This window comes from Symphodus melops, assembly GCF_947650265.1.
Source record: "Symphodus melops genome assembly, chromosome: 12".
NCBI classification, from domain to species: domain Eukaryota; kingdom Metazoa; phylum Chordata; class Actinopteri; order Labriformes; family Labridae; genus Symphodus; species Symphodus melops.
The window spans coordinates 7,816,052-7,831,379 of NC_136702.1; the positions used below are offsets into that span (position 1 = coordinate 7,816,052).

Consider the following 15,328-nt stretch of genomic DNA (forward strand, 5'->3'; position numbering starts at 1 on the left):
CCCTCCTGCTTGTCCCTAATCTTATCTCATCAAATCGGCTATTCTAATCTGCTTTTTGAAAGCTTATGAAACTAATCGTCGCACACAGTGACAGTGCGGTGGGTGACTGACTGAGGCATTATGTGCTTGTGACTCAGCAAATGAAGCCAGCCAGGCTGTTTGTATTTAAAGGCCAGCCTTAAGAGCCTAAATGAGATTAGGTGTTCAAAGTGACAAACTACTGAGTGAACTTAGAGAATCTACAACACTTTGTTTATTCAACCCTGTTTGATTATTTACTCACATGTAAAAATGTAGGATTACATTGCTTTTACTGGATAAGGAAATAAATCCAGAGAGTGAGTCTGACAAGTCTGCTTTGAGCCTTAAAGGAACACCCCTCTCCTTCCCTAAATAAATAAACCTTTAAAGGCCTAATGGGTTCATACCAGAAGACCATGAGAGAGCCCATTTGAAGCCTTGTAAATCAGAATCAGCTGGCCATTTAATTAACTTGTAAATTAATGCACCCTGCTGTTTAAGTCACAGGGTGATAAATATTCATGTAGTTACCTAAGAAAAGACCAAGGACGCATCACAGACACAGGCAGATTGTGTTTGCAAGCCGCACAGTTTATGGGACAATCGCCCACCTTATTGGTATTTTATAGATGGCTGATTTGCATTTTTTTTATGCTTCATGGGTTATGCAAAAAAGAAAGACTCACTCCTCCAGCCCCTGCTTTTGCTTCACACTACCCCCACTCTGTTTCTTGAGTCAGGTCATGGTATGATTCAAGGCCAGTCGTCAAAGATGTAAAACGTTGTTCCAGGTTTAGGCAGCTATAGAAACGGTTTATTCTACACACCAGTACATTCACTATAAACTCATTCTGCAGTAGTGTTTGTTTTCTGAGTGTAAAACTTCAAATCCAAGCTTAGATCTGTCCTACAGGAAGCATAATATCAACAGACAGGGAACCCTCCTTATCCTACAGGGAGACATCTGAGCTGAGGAGGTTTAGGCAGCCAGCTCTATTTTTATCAATATGCCTTTATAGCACTTAAGGCAAGGCTCCCTGAAATAATGAAAAGAAAACAACAAGGGAGAACACAAAATCTACTCATCTCTGCCCCTGGGCTGAATCTGTAAGCTAAAGGTTATTTGAGGGACAGGTTGTGTGGGGTTCTTAGCTGATTTGATTCCTTCTTCCACAGTAGCAGAAGTCAAATCATTGCTTCTGGTGGCATAATTGACCTGCACCGGGTATGGTAATTGACCTTGCTGCTGAGGTGGTTCGTTGCTGAGCCAGCACCTTGCATCTAAAGAAAATGAAGGATACAAGGTGGGGGTAGGGGGGCTGCTTTCAACACGTTTTCATCACAGGATATTTGAATATCAACATTTGGCACCACAGTTATGTGACAGCTACGGTGACAATTTGCACAGGGGTCATCTATTTTGAAGTTAGGTTCAGGGTGGCACACTGAAATCATTTTGATATATATATATATATATATATATATATATATATATATATATATATATATATATATATACAGATCTATTTATTTTACTGCTTTATAATTGTACTGTGAACAGTGAAAATTCAGGGGGTAAGTCTGCCGTTTTACAACTTAAAACATTTCAACCCTGGTCAATACCAGTCAGACAACAACTAATGTTAGCATTGAGGTGTTAACCTATAACATAATATAACTGTTACCCAGGACCTAGTATTAGCCTAGTATTAGGTCCTGCTATTTGGGAGCGTCTTGTAAAAATGGAAAGTTTAAATACATAGCACAGTTAGTGTTATCAATGGGTTAGCGAGGATGAGGCTGGATGCTAACAGTAGGCCTCTATGTTGTCAGTGCACTGAGCCTACACCCAGCATGTTGTTACTTCGCCTTTAAAACATATCACTGGATAACCCTCCACATGTTGACGACTTTTTAGTAGCTAATCGAGACGCAGTTAAATGACAAATGTTAAATCGTAACCACTTGAAAAACTTAAAGCCTGTGGAGTAGCCTTTTCCAGCTATAGGTGGTGAAACACAGTTACAATATCTGAACCTCGACATGAAGGTAAAGGAGAACTGGCTGTTAAGTTTTAAGTTGTTTTGGATATTTAGATCAATCACCAATTAATTCATGGCATGTCCTGACTAAGTTTATTTTGACTACTTGTGTTTGCTCTATCTGACCTGCTATCCACCTCCTCTTCCTGTCGAGTTTGGAGGTGAATCCCATATTCCCCTCAGGAAGAAGAAATCTTTCTGTCTGCCGTCAGTGTCAGTTGGCTCCAGCGTTTCATCATTACGCACATAACCAGCTACTGACGCATTCAGATCTGGAGATATTTTACGTCATCATGATCAGATGGTTGGGTTTTTTTTTTTTTTTTTTCCCCTCCAATCCAGCCTTATATGGGTCATCATTCCCTCATTCCTCTGATTTACTAAGAAAGGAGGGATTTGTATTTTTTGTGCATTACATTTCAGCCCACTCCCACCTTAAACATTATGAAGATAAATTGCCATCCGGGATTATATCCGTCGCGCCGTCGTGCTCTTTCTGAATGGGAAGACAAATATAGTCAGGATAGCTGAGCAGCTATCCCAGGAGCTCCTGGCAAACATGAATAAGGCAGTAGGCGAGCGTGTTACGCAATAAAGCACACTGCACTGTGTCTGCCCTTCCCTGTTTGTGTAGCCTGCATACTACTTGTTTATCATGAATACTTTGGTACTTTCACTACAACCAAAAAAGGAAAGCAAGGCTCGAATATCCAATTGATACCCTGGATGTTTTCCTGTCAGGCGACGCAGAGGGAATATTAAATTACTGTCACAGAGCTGCAGTCTCAGATATGGGGATGCGTGTTTACTAGTGGGAGGGACGGACTGCCTCTCTCCACACAGGCACGCTCTAATGTGGCCAAATTGTGGAGAAAAAAATGTTGTCGATGAGGAAAAACAGTTATTTCTCATTCAGGTAGGCTAATAAAAAAAGGGGTGCACCTATAATAACAACACACAGTCACTATTTATTCTAATGTGTTTTTTATGTACTTTTAACGCTGAAAAAAAACTATATATATTATATATATGTCGTAATAATTGTAAATGTTGGATCATAGCGTTGCTCTAAATAAAGCCCCAGTCCTGAACGACTACGCTCAAAAGAGACGGGAGAGGGCAGAGTGATAGTAGGAGGGCTTTTTTCCTTCTCTCTCTCTCTCTCTCTCTCTCTCTCTCTCTCTCTCTCTCTCTCTCTGAACAGAGCCACCTCACTCTAGCATTCATCCCGTTTCCACCAATAAGCCCAATGAGCTGGGTGCGCACCGCCCACTGTCGGTGTGTGTGTATTTTTTTTCCTTCTCCTTTCCCCCCTCGTTTCCTTTTTTTTAAAAACGAGCTCTGGATGTGTAGATCGTCACATGTTGGTTCCCCCCTCCTCGGTTACGGAGACTTTAGCAGACATGTGTTATTTATTGGCCAGCTTTTGGGAGAAGACGAACATACGCGCAACCGGCTCTGGAAACGGAGGATTGAGGAGGTAAAAAAAAGCGCGTCGTTTCTTCAGCAACTCGAGGAAAAAGGGGAAGCATTGTGTCTGAGACGCGGAGGACGAGGATGGCGAGTCCGCCAAACACGGGAGACCAGTCGTTATTACCCAGCAATACGCACGCGAATAACAACATCAAGAAATGTGGGTATCTGAAGAAGCAGAAACACGGACACAAGCGCTTTTTCGTTTTGAAGGAGCAGAGCGAAGGATTCCCTGCGCGGCTGGAGTACTACGAGAGCGAGAAAAAATGGAAAAACAAATCAGCCGCGAAGAGAGTTATTCCTCTGGACTGCTGCCTCAACATCAACAAGAGAGCGGACGCGAAACACAAACACCTCATCGCTCTTTACACCAAGGATGAGTATTTTGCCGTGGCTGCAGACAACGAGCAGGAACAGGAGAGTTGGTACCGGGAGCTGACGGATCTGATGGGAGAGGGGAAAGTGTGCGACGGCTCCGCGTCCAACTCTGCGTCCTCGCTGGTTGGCTTCGACGAAGCCAGCTACGGAGTAATAACGCCGGTTTCCGCTGTCTACAAGGAGGTATGGCAAGTCATTTTGAAATCTAAAGGCCTGGGGCAAAGCAGGAATTTGACTGGAGTGTGCAGACTCTGTCTTTCCAGTCGGACTATCAGCTTCGTGAAGCTGAACACAGAGGTTGCCTCCGTCATTTTACAGCTGATGAATATCCGGAGGTGCGGCCATTCTGACAGTTTTTTCTTCATCGAGGTTGGTCGATCTGCAGCCACGGGACCAGGGGAGTTATGGATGCAGGCTGATGACTCTGTGGTGGCGCAAAATATACACGAAACTATATTAGAGGCGATGAAAGCCATGAAGGAGCTGTCGGAGTTCCGTCCGCGCAGCAAAAGCCAGTCATCCGGTACAAACCCCATCTCTGTGCCCACACGGAGGCACCTCAACCATCTCCCCCCCAGTCAGACAGGGCTTCCCCGGAGGTCTCGCACTGACAGCATGGCTGCGACCTCTCCTGTAAGCAAATTTTCCTCCTGTCGAATACGCACAGCCAGCGAGGGTGATGGCACCATGACACGCCCCGTATCAGTGACTGACAGCCCCCTGAGCCCAGGGGTCCACAGGACCCTCTTGAGCAGGTCTCACACTATTACAGCACGCCCTTGTCGGACATTTGAATCCTCTTCCCTCCAGCACAGTAAGTCCATGTCTATGTCCCTGTCTCATTCCCCACCTATGGCCACCCCAAGCCTGGGGAATCTGTCTTCATGCCCAGACAGCAGTGCTCCTCGCCCATCCAGCTGCAGTGCCTCCTTCTCAGCCTCCCCCAGTGATGCTGGTTTTATATCCTGTGAGGAGTACGGCTCCAGTCCTGCCGACACACGGGACGCGAGACTAGCGCTCACCATGCGGAGCAACACTCCTGAATCTCTCAAAGCTGATACCCCACCCTCGAGGGATGGCAGTGAGCTTGATGGCTACATGGTGATGGAGCGGCAGAAGCAGAATGGTTACCGCCGGTTACCGGAGCTGGACAAGGCTTACCGGAAGCGCACATATTCCCTTACTACGCCTCGGCAGCAGCGAGGTCCCCCTCAGGTGTCCTCAGCTTCCCTGGACGAGTACACTCTTATGAGGGCAACCTACAACAGTGGAAGCCATTCTTCTCGCAGGTGTCACACTGCCTCTCCTAAAGGGACCTATCCTGATGACTACAGGGATGTGTCAATCAGCGCTAGCAATGCTCAAGGAGACAGTGGCTACATGCCCATGATGCCAGGTGTGGCTCCTCACACACCAGGATCCAAGGATGACCCATACATGCCCATGAGCCCCATGTGTGTTTCTGCACCAAAGCAGATCATCAACCCCAGATCACACTCCTCCTCGGCTGGGCTGGCCCCACGCACAGACTCGCCTGTCAGTGTTTCTTTGGAGGACAGTGGTTATATGCGGATGTGGTGCGGAACCAAGATGTCAGTGGAGAGCACTGATGGAAAGCTCACCAATGGAGAGTACCTGAACATGTCTCCCGTTGACTCTCTCGTGTCTCTCACACCCCCAGACTTCATCCTTAGTCCTCCAGGAGGAGATGCCCATCTCCAGCAACCTCACAGACAGCCTTATTCTTACAGCTCTCTGCCACGCTTGCTTAAAGGCCAGTTGCAGCGCAATGGGTCCACGGACACAGACCAGTATGTGGTGATGAGTTTACAGAGACAGCGGATAGAGGAGGAGTCCAACTATTGTCCTATTTCACCCGGAGACTCTGAGGCCAACAGGTCTCCAGTGACACCAGACACCCCTTCCTCTGCACCGTTTCCCCACAGAGTGACTCGGATAGATGGAGGTCTAGTGCATCGGTGTCGGGTGGGTCGGCCCACTCGCCTAGCGCTGGAATCTTTAAGGACTCTACCATGTATGAGTGAACACCCTCTTCCTTCGGAGCCACGCAGCCCTGGAGAGTACATCAACATAGACTTTAGTAGTGCTACCCACGACCAGCTGTCATCTGCAGTGTCAGAGAGCTCTGAGTCGTCGGTGTGTGCAGAGAGGGCAGCCACACCTCTCTCAGACTATGCTAATGTTGATGTCAGCTCCACAAGTCAAACTGGAGGTTCCCCCTCCACGGGGAGCCTGAAGTGCACGCCTGAAGTCTCTACTTGCCCCAGTCTTGTGAATGCCCAGCAGAATGTACACAGAGAGAGGGAAAATGAGGAAAAGAGCACAGAGGGAGCCTCAGATGAGAGGGGGATGGGAGAGGAATATCCACTCCAACAGCAGGTGAGCCTGGCGTGTCAGCCGGCTCTAGTCAAGGATGACTACACTGAGATGACTTTCAGTCCTCCTGCATCCCTACCTGCTCTCTGCACCACTGATGCTGCTCCCCTCCCCACCAGCCCCACCATGGGTGTCAAGAGACTCAGCCTGGAGAGTAGCATCGTGAACGGGGTCCCACCTGTGCCATTGGACTCTTTCCTACTCGCTGGGCCTTCATTATCGGTCACTCTCGTAGACCCAAATAGAGGGGCCAAAGTGATTCGAGCCGACCCTCAGGGCCGGCGGCGGCACAGTTCCGAGACCTTCTCCTCCACCACCACTGTCACTCCCGTGTGCCCATCTTTTGCTCATGACACCAAACGACACAGCTCAGCCTCCGTGGAGAATGTTTCACGCACTGTTTGCAGCACAGAGGGACCTGACGAAGACTACAGCAGCAACAGCCCCATGTGCAGGGAGATGTCAGCTGGTTATCAAAATGGACTTAACTACATTGCCTTAAACTTGATGGAGGGAAACCTTGGAGGATGCAGAATAGGGGACTCTGATGGACTCCTGAGGTTCAAGACTGCCTGTGGCTGCAAGGGGGGCATGAATGGTTTTAACACAAGCCCCTATGCCAGCCTTGGATTCAAGGAGACTGCTGCTGCTGTCAAAGGTGAGTGTTTTCAAACGTGCACGTACACACATTCATTCATTCTGGTTTTCATTCATGAAGGGAGTGGTGCTTGAGTAGGATAGAGATCCGCCTTAGGGCTGCTGTATACTCTGCAGAGATAGGTTGCTTGTTGCTAAGCAGCAGATCTGAGCTGGTATTCATTCCGGGTAATGTTTGTCTGTCAGAAAAGATAAAAGAAACAAACAGCTTTATTTGTTAGTCAGTTAGCTTAAGGTTTTTTGCAACTCTGACTGGACTTTGTATCCTATGACAGCTGGTTAAAAGTGCGTTGTTGTTTTTCTTCAACATATTGAACATCTGTGTTATCACATAGTAGCTTTTAGGCCTGGAGTCTCCATTATGTTACAGCCTTTCAAATTAAGGCTAAAACTACTGAAACAAGTATGTGTTGTGACATTTTTATTTGACCAGTGGCTAAATACTGAAAATACATGTGTAAACGCAGGCTGCTGGAGCGAAGGGAAGTTGTTATGAAACTTGCTGTTGGGTGTAGGCTGTGATGTTTAGATAGGATTAGTCACCTACTCGTCACACCCATGACACATGGACAAATCTCAAGGCTTTGCGATGCTGAATGGGGCTATTGGCATGTTTCTTTCAGAAAAACAACAACTGAAAGCTATACCGGGGATTTAACCAAAAAAAAAAAAAAAAAAAAAAAGAACATTTTCTATGTATTTTTCCTGAAAGATGACAAATATACAAATCGACATTATTTTGAAACTGCTTTATTTTGAAACTCTGCCTGGATTTGCTCTTTTTTATTCTGGCGGGCTTGAAGCTGCGGCTGTGTGTATGTGTGAATGGTCTCCTCTGGTCTTCCCTCAGTGACGCAGTTTTATACACGTCAGTATTTAAAAAAACATGGAGTTTGATTTAGTGACGCATGCAGCACTACACAAGATGTATTCTTTGCTCACACAGTGTTATGTAGCTCTTATAAGGCTGGTATGTGTGTGAAAAAGCCATGAAATGCTTTTGACTGAGCCTCTTTGTCAGGATGATCAGTTTCCACCAGAATATTTACCTTTCACCTCATTTCGTTCTCTTGTTGCTTAAGTGGCTTTTCATGCATTACTTAATGGTAGAGCGTTTGCACTGGGTTTTAAAGTTGTTTGTAAAGAAAATACTGATGGGATTATTCAGATTTAGAAGTTTTAATGTCCCTGAAGGGGAAATATAAGAGTTAATCGTTGTTTGTAATTTCACAAATGTCTCTCTCTAGTCTCTGCTGGATCTCACGCGGCAAGCGCTGCCAGCGTGGGGCTTGGTGCAAGTCATCAAGTTCCCCAGAAAAACAAGTGAGTCAGTTGTTTATCAATTGTCAGGTACCGGGTTTCAGGACTGGAATGTAGGTAGTGTGCAAAGGTTGCTGGGAGAGGTGAATACTCGCTTGTTTTTCTAACCCGGGAGGGGAGGGGGGGGCGGGGTGGTGGGGGGGAGATTGAAGGATTCTTTTTTCATTAACTGAGAGCAACTTCACAAACAAAGAAACAGTTTTATAAAAGAGGGAGTGCTTGCTTATCTTTTGTATTCCACTCTTCCACAAGCGAGCAGCACCCATGTGGACCCTCACACCTATTGTGGAGGCCTTCAATTATTGTCCCATCACTTCGCTGTGTCTTGAGCCTTTTGTGTTTCCAGGAGAAAGGGTCCAAATATTGAATTTTGTACCTCCGTAGAGGTACGGGAGCAGGGGGAGGAAGAGGAAGAGGAAGACAGGTGGAGGAATAAAGAAAGGGGGATGGATGACTTGCTTCTTTTTTTTTTTTCTTTTTTTTTAACGAAGAGCAAAATAGACAATTGAGCTGTTTGCTGAAGGGAGGGAGTGAGAGTGAGGGGGAGTAAAAGGAAGAAAAGAAACACAGAAAGAAAGGAATGAGATCAGTGTCGTTCCGGTAAGAGTTTTCCTTTGCTACTGCCTCCTGGTTATGTAAGCTACTCCTAACAAACAAACATCCTTGCACATATTAGTGAATGAGTCAGCCCTGATGATGTATGCAACCAGCAGCTTTGTGACTGGCGAGACATGGATATTATCATTAAACTACAAAATCCACGTCTGTTGCGTGTGTGGGAGCTGGAGAATAAAGTAGAGCATGACTGTTTACTACGAGATGACGGGCTCGACCACATTCTCTTGTTATCACGGAGCAAGCCAACCATTTGCATTCCCTGCAGAGCAACAATTTGAAATGGTGGATTAGGAAGTCACCTGTCCTCATTTGGCCTCTGAAGTTAATTCAGCGTTTGAGAAAGACAGAGAGGGAGGTAGACTTTGCTCCTCTCCTCGACGAACATGCAAATGTGTAAGCACATCCTGCCTGTGTGTGTGTGTGTGTGTGTATAGAGGTTTTCACGTGTCTCAGTGAGGAAGGTTGAGTCCGTTAGGCGATAGCTTTCACTGTTGTTGTTTGGGTTTTGGCTCTGACGCAACATGCAGGGAGGGGGGAGGTGGTAAGGCAGCAGGGGAGGAGTTGGGGGGGGGGGGGGTTGCTTTCAGGCCACGCCTTCTGGCCCTGCTGGCTATGTCAGTTTCATGACCTTTGAACCAGTGAGTGAGTTAGGGTGTAGATACTGCTATAGGAAGCTTTCCAGAGATCTGCACACGACAGGAACAAAACAGAGGCCTTTAGACTAATTTCAAGATGTATATTTCCTTTTTTTTTTTATAGTACTCCTTAAATATCCATTTTATTAACAATACATTCTCCTTCCACTTTCTTTTTTTTCATCACCCGTCTTACTTGTTTTATTTTTCTGATGAAATTGATCATCAACACACTGTCTGTGCCTTTCATTTGTTGGCCCAAACTGCTCTCTCCAAACCCACACATTTCTACTTTATCCTCTCCGCTGAGCGTAGACTGCGTTCATCAGCAGATGGTAGAGGTAGAGGTGGGGGTGGGGGTGGGGGTCAGGATTTTTTTTTTTTTTTTTTGCACCTGCCCCGCCAAGCAGTGCTCACTGGTTATCTGGCCCGTCAGAGGAGAGTGACAATACGCTAATGACCGGCCACCATCTGCCACAACAACAACAGAGGGAGAAGATGGGGGTGTGGCCAGGCTGCTTCAAGGAGCCCCCCCCCCCCTCACCCCTCACCCCATCCCTTCATCTTCCGTCTCTTTTTCTTTCTTTGCTTTGGTTTTCAGAAGTCATGCGATTCTTCCCTATCTGCATACACACAAACATAGATTTCTGACTTTCTTTGAGTGGCTTTTCGCCGAAGAGGCCAGTAGAGGTTCGTCTAACACACAACAAACAATAAGCTAATCATATCTGACTTGGGCACTGAACAAGAAAAAAAATTGATTAGAAATGTCTAAACCTGCAAGTAAATTAGAATAAAACCTGCAAAGACTACAGGACATGGCGATGGACTAAAAGTAAGCCATCAGCATCTATTCTAAGCCCTCTGATTGGACCACTGGGTAGCATTGTGTCTTAAAGTGATCTGTAAGAAGTTATCTACCATACTCTAACTTATTAAATGTAAGAGTTAAATTAAATGTCTGCACATATCAGTTATTTTTCGAGGTGGGGGGGGGGGAGTAATGTTATTATGGAGTCTCATCAAGTTGTTTTTAAAACCCAGAAAGCACACCACTCTCATAACAAAGCTCCTGCTTGATTGTGTTATTACATACAGTACTTATGGGAACACATTCTCTGTCCTCACCTGTCCCTGCGGCTTCCCCCACCCCCTCCAGACACTGTACACAGTGCTCCTGGCTGTCTGATACATAACTCTTTGACGAAAGTAGGACGGGATGTTCCAGCGCTAGATAAAAACAAACTCAACCTACCGTATCCTCAATTTAGCTTGGAGGTAAGAAGGATTACATTCACTTCAGGATTAGACATTGTCAAGTGGCTTGTTTTGTCCAGAGGTAGAAGAAGACGGACAGAGAGAGAGAGGGAGAGAGCTTCTGAGCATGACAAGCCATACTGTACTTACAAACGAGACACGCTTACATCAGGTAGGCACAGAGTGCTAGCTTCTGTCTGTATATAGAGGCTGTTAGAGTTTAGAGCTTTTACTTTATCATGTGTGATAGTGGACTTTAAGATCTTTGAGTTTACACATTTGGACATGTTTTCAGACATGCCTCCTACAACTACACCATTTGCCCTTAATGCTTCAGCACTTCCTTTCCAAGCACGAAAGGCCACAGAACTGTCCAATTTTTTTTTTCAATCATGTTCTATTGAAGCAAACAATCAGATGTGTTAAATTGCACACGTGATAATGAGTCAGCAGGATAACAGGCTTGAACTTGGCGCCGCTTGTTTTTGTTTTTGCTGGTCTGGCAGAGGTGTGTGAGGTCAGAGGTGAGGAGTCAGTCGGTGTTTGTTTGGCGGAGCTCTGCTGTAGATCTGGGAGGAGCCAGCGGGGCAGGAATGTAAACAGAGCAGATCTGAGCCTGCTGATCTCTCCCTGTCGGCAGGAGGAAACTACCAACGTCAATTTGGTTGTTTGCAGAAGCTCATTTACGGTTGTTGACTGTCTTCCTCTTTCTCGCTGTCCTGTCGAACAGGCAAAGCGGTTTCCCCTTTAAGCTCATTCATTTATTTTAGCTCTACAGTGATACACAATTACTGGAGCAGGTGATGACAGAGACACTCACATGGGGATATGTTTACTCTGCTTCTAGAGCACCAGAGACCAGGCTGCTAAAACACGACTGCATGTGTGTGTCCCTGCTCTGAATGGAACACGACTATATTTAGCCTGTGAGAACTAAATAAATAATGAACAGAGTGTCTGTGGTTGTGTGTGTGTGTGTGTGTGTGTGGGACAGGGGGGATAGACATAAGAAGGGAGGGGAAATTTGTGTGTGTGCTCCAAAATGAGGAGGGGTAGGAGGCATTGGGTTCATTCCCCCGCTGGACCTCTGTCCCCTTCTCTCAATGCCACCCTCCCCCTCCCCAAATCTCTCTGCCCACCCACAGTTTTCTGCCATCAGCATGTGTCCTAAAAGCGGAGTGTTAGTGTGTGTGTGTGTGTGTGTGTGTGTGTGTGGTGACTCCCTCCTATATCGTGCTGCACCATTATTCTCACAATATTAGGAACGTTTAATGTTTATGTTCACGACTCCACGCCTGGTTGCTAATCTGAGCCGTTTCGTGATTCAACTTTACTTCCCGGCAGACCTCAGTCATTCTCACCCAAGTGTCTGCCTCTACAGGCTGCCGACTGGCCCAGCCCCTCTGGAAACACTCACACACGCACACACGGATTGTTGCAGACCGTCGGTCCCATGACCTCACTGCATTCCCGTTCCTCTCTGTCAGGTTGATTCTGTTACTGTGGTTTTTCCACCACTTCCCACCCCACTGTTTCTATTTTCCTGTCTCGGACACCCATGGCAATTAAAAAAGAGAGCTCTGCCAGAACAGGTAGCCTTGGGAGGGAAATCAAACATTTCATTTGTAAAGTTAATTATTATTGTATAATGTGTATATTTTCATTCTTTGATGCCTTTTAACCTACTGCAGCTTTACAGTGTTTGGGTTTAGCAGTATCAAAAAGGGTTAAAATGTGATTGTACTCAAGTACAGTACGGTTTCTTGGATTGATTTAATAAAAGTAAAAGCAATCTGCTTAAGAAAAGTTTTTTTTAAATTTGACTTGACTAATTTGCACAAAAAATGAATAGAGAATAATCATCTCTAATCAAGTTGTTTAATTAGAAGAACACTTTTGTTAGTACAATGCAAAAGTAAATCGTTTCTTATAACAACAAATAAATATGAAATATTCAATAAGAAAACCATGTAAGGTCATCATCATCTTTCAAACAGGCCAGCTGGTGGATTATTATTCCTGACTGTCACGTTGTAAACGTATGCCAATAAGTAGTGTGATCTTTTAAATGCATCACAGTGAAACACTTATTTTGAAATCTGCTCAAAAAAGTAAGGAGGAGCACAAAAGGCTTCAAAATAAAAGTAATGTTAGTAAATGTAGTTTGTAATTTTCCACCCCTGATGGTTGGCGCTGTTGTGAAAGGTGTGTGTGTGTGCACGTGTATGTGTGCGTGTGTGTGAGGGCTCTGAATGAGAGGTTTGTTTTAGATAGTGGTGATCACATCCAGCTTTGTGAAAACAGCTCTTGTTCATGGCTCGGGAATAGCGAGAGGAGACAGCAAATGAGGGAAGAAATGCAGCCACAGAGAGGGGTTGTGTGTGTGTGTGTGTGTGTGTGTCAGCAAAGACTTCCGCTTCCATTTGATAGCTCTGCATGCAAATGAAACCCCGACAAACAAGTAAGAAGGGGGCAAGGGTCAGTGCTGCTTTCCACTGGAAGAAAAGTGACACTCAGGGTTTACACTATGTGAAAGCACACAGCTGTGCAGTCGTGACCGTGTGTTTATTTGGGGTTCATTTGTCTGTTATATTTGACTATAGAAGGTGTGCAATCAAAGAAATACTTTGGTGTGTGTTTGTAGATGTGTGGGACTTCAGTTGCTGTGTCTTTTTTTTTTGTCATTGGAGACTGTCCCTGTGTCAGCTGCACAGTGTTAAATGCCACTCTGTTTTCCCCTGCCGTGAAAGCACCTGCCACTTCAGTGTCTACCAGCTGAGGAATACCCTCACACACACATCAACACTCACGCACACATAGGCAGGCTGTTTGAAGAGTACTTATTCCTTACTTGGTAACAGAGTGGGGGTATCTGTTTGACCTCCCTATCTCTTTTACTTGTCCATAATAAATCCTAATTAATATAAAACACGCCATTCAGTTTCATTAGCGAGAACTGATAAATAAATCTCATACAGTGTGATTCTACTAAATGTCTGTGTATCACATGACAATAAACTTACTCGCATTTCTCTTCTTCTCTTTTTTCAGAATGAAGGCTGGCCCCGCCCCCTCCTCATCTTCCTTCTTCTTTCCGTGAACGTAGGATTTTGCCGAAGCCAACTGACAAGGTCGCCGCAGCGACAGCTGGACCATGCGCCACAGTCGATGTCCTTTGACCTCTTTGTTGGCTTCGAGGGTCACGGGAGGGGCCATCACCATGGCAACACGGACACTTGACCCATGCCCCAGATCTTCCCTCCACTTTTCTCGGCACCAAAATATACAGGCGCCATCGCTGCTGCTGTACTAGATAACTAAACAAAGAACAAGAACTTAAACTGACTCTAACTCTTACTGCAGATAGGTAACTATTTATCTATTCATAGGCCTGCGAAATAATTCTGCAGTGTTTTGTTTTGTTAATTATTTTTATTGTTTTTATGCCATTAATTCACTTTTAACTGGTTTTCTGTTGGCTTCAGCTGATAGTAACCAGACACTCTCACCTATATAAACCTGAAAACCAAACCTGGAGAACATCTCGTGCACACACACATACCTTTCACACATACGGATTACATATATTTATTTATTTATCATGTATGTATGCATTCAATGAAGTGTGTGTGTGTGAATTTGTATACAGATTGTGCTGCAAAAAAGAGGTGCATTTGTGAGCATATTTAAAAACTTAAAGTAACCATTTGCATAAAGAGAAACCCTACCTCAGCAAAAAAACCAGGTTGGTACCAATTCACACAGTAGAAATATATTAAAAAAATATTTATTTTCAGAGGTGAATGTTTTTTAAGATCACCAATCCAAAGCCTTACTCTGTCCAGTCTCTTTATGATGGACCTTGTTTTTGTTTGGACCTATAAACGCGCAGTATATCAAAGATTTAACGATCAATTTATCGACTGAATGTTCAGCAGAGCCAAGTGAGAGAGACAGCCTCTTTAAGATTACCCTCCCTCTCTCCCCACAATGCAAGATTATGTATTAAAGAGCCAGAGTAATATATTTATTATTATTATGCCAGAGACGGAGGATTCATGAAAACACTAACAGAGGAATACTTGAGACCGCCTTGCATCACTTATGCATGCAGGTGCCACACATCCAAACAGAACCGCATGAACCAGATCTGTGGCCTGTCTGAGCCAATGCCTCAGCACCTTCACACACTACACCTACTCTGCCACTGTTCACTTTCTCAAATCACACACACACACACACACACACACACACACACACACACACACACACACACACACACACACACACACACACACACACACACACACACACACACACACACACACACACACACACACACACACACACACACACACACACACACACACACACACACACACACACACACACACACACACACACACACACACACACACACACACACACACACACACACACACACACACACACACACACACACACACACACACACACACACACACACACACACACACACACACACACACACACACACACACACACACACAC

The 15,328-nt window shown here is 45.2% G+C and overlaps 1 protein-coding gene across 1 annotated transcript; it reads left to right on the forward strand.

Moving 5' to 3' along the window:
* The first annotated feature begins 3,286 nt into the window (after positions 1 to 3,286).
* On the forward strand, positions 3,287 to 15,089 carry irs2b (insulin receptor substrate 2b). The gene is made up of 2 exons (XM_079357513.1): positions 3,287 to 6,969; positions 13,850 to 15,089. The coding sequence occupies exons 1-2, from the start codon at positions 3,621 to 3,623 to the stop codon at positions 13,852 to 13,854; spliced, it is 3,354 nt and encodes a 1,117-aa protein (XP_079213639.1). The 5' UTR covers positions 3,287 to 3,620; the 3' UTR covers positions 13,855 to 15,089.
* The last annotated feature ends 239 nt before the right edge of the window (positions 15,090 to 15,328 follow it).

Bases quoted from the DNA above. Each gene is read 5' to 3' on its own strand.
- irs2b (XM_079357513.1), top strand. From the start codon at position 3,621: ATGGCGAGTCCGCCAAACACGGGAGACCAGTCGTTATTACCCAGCAAT.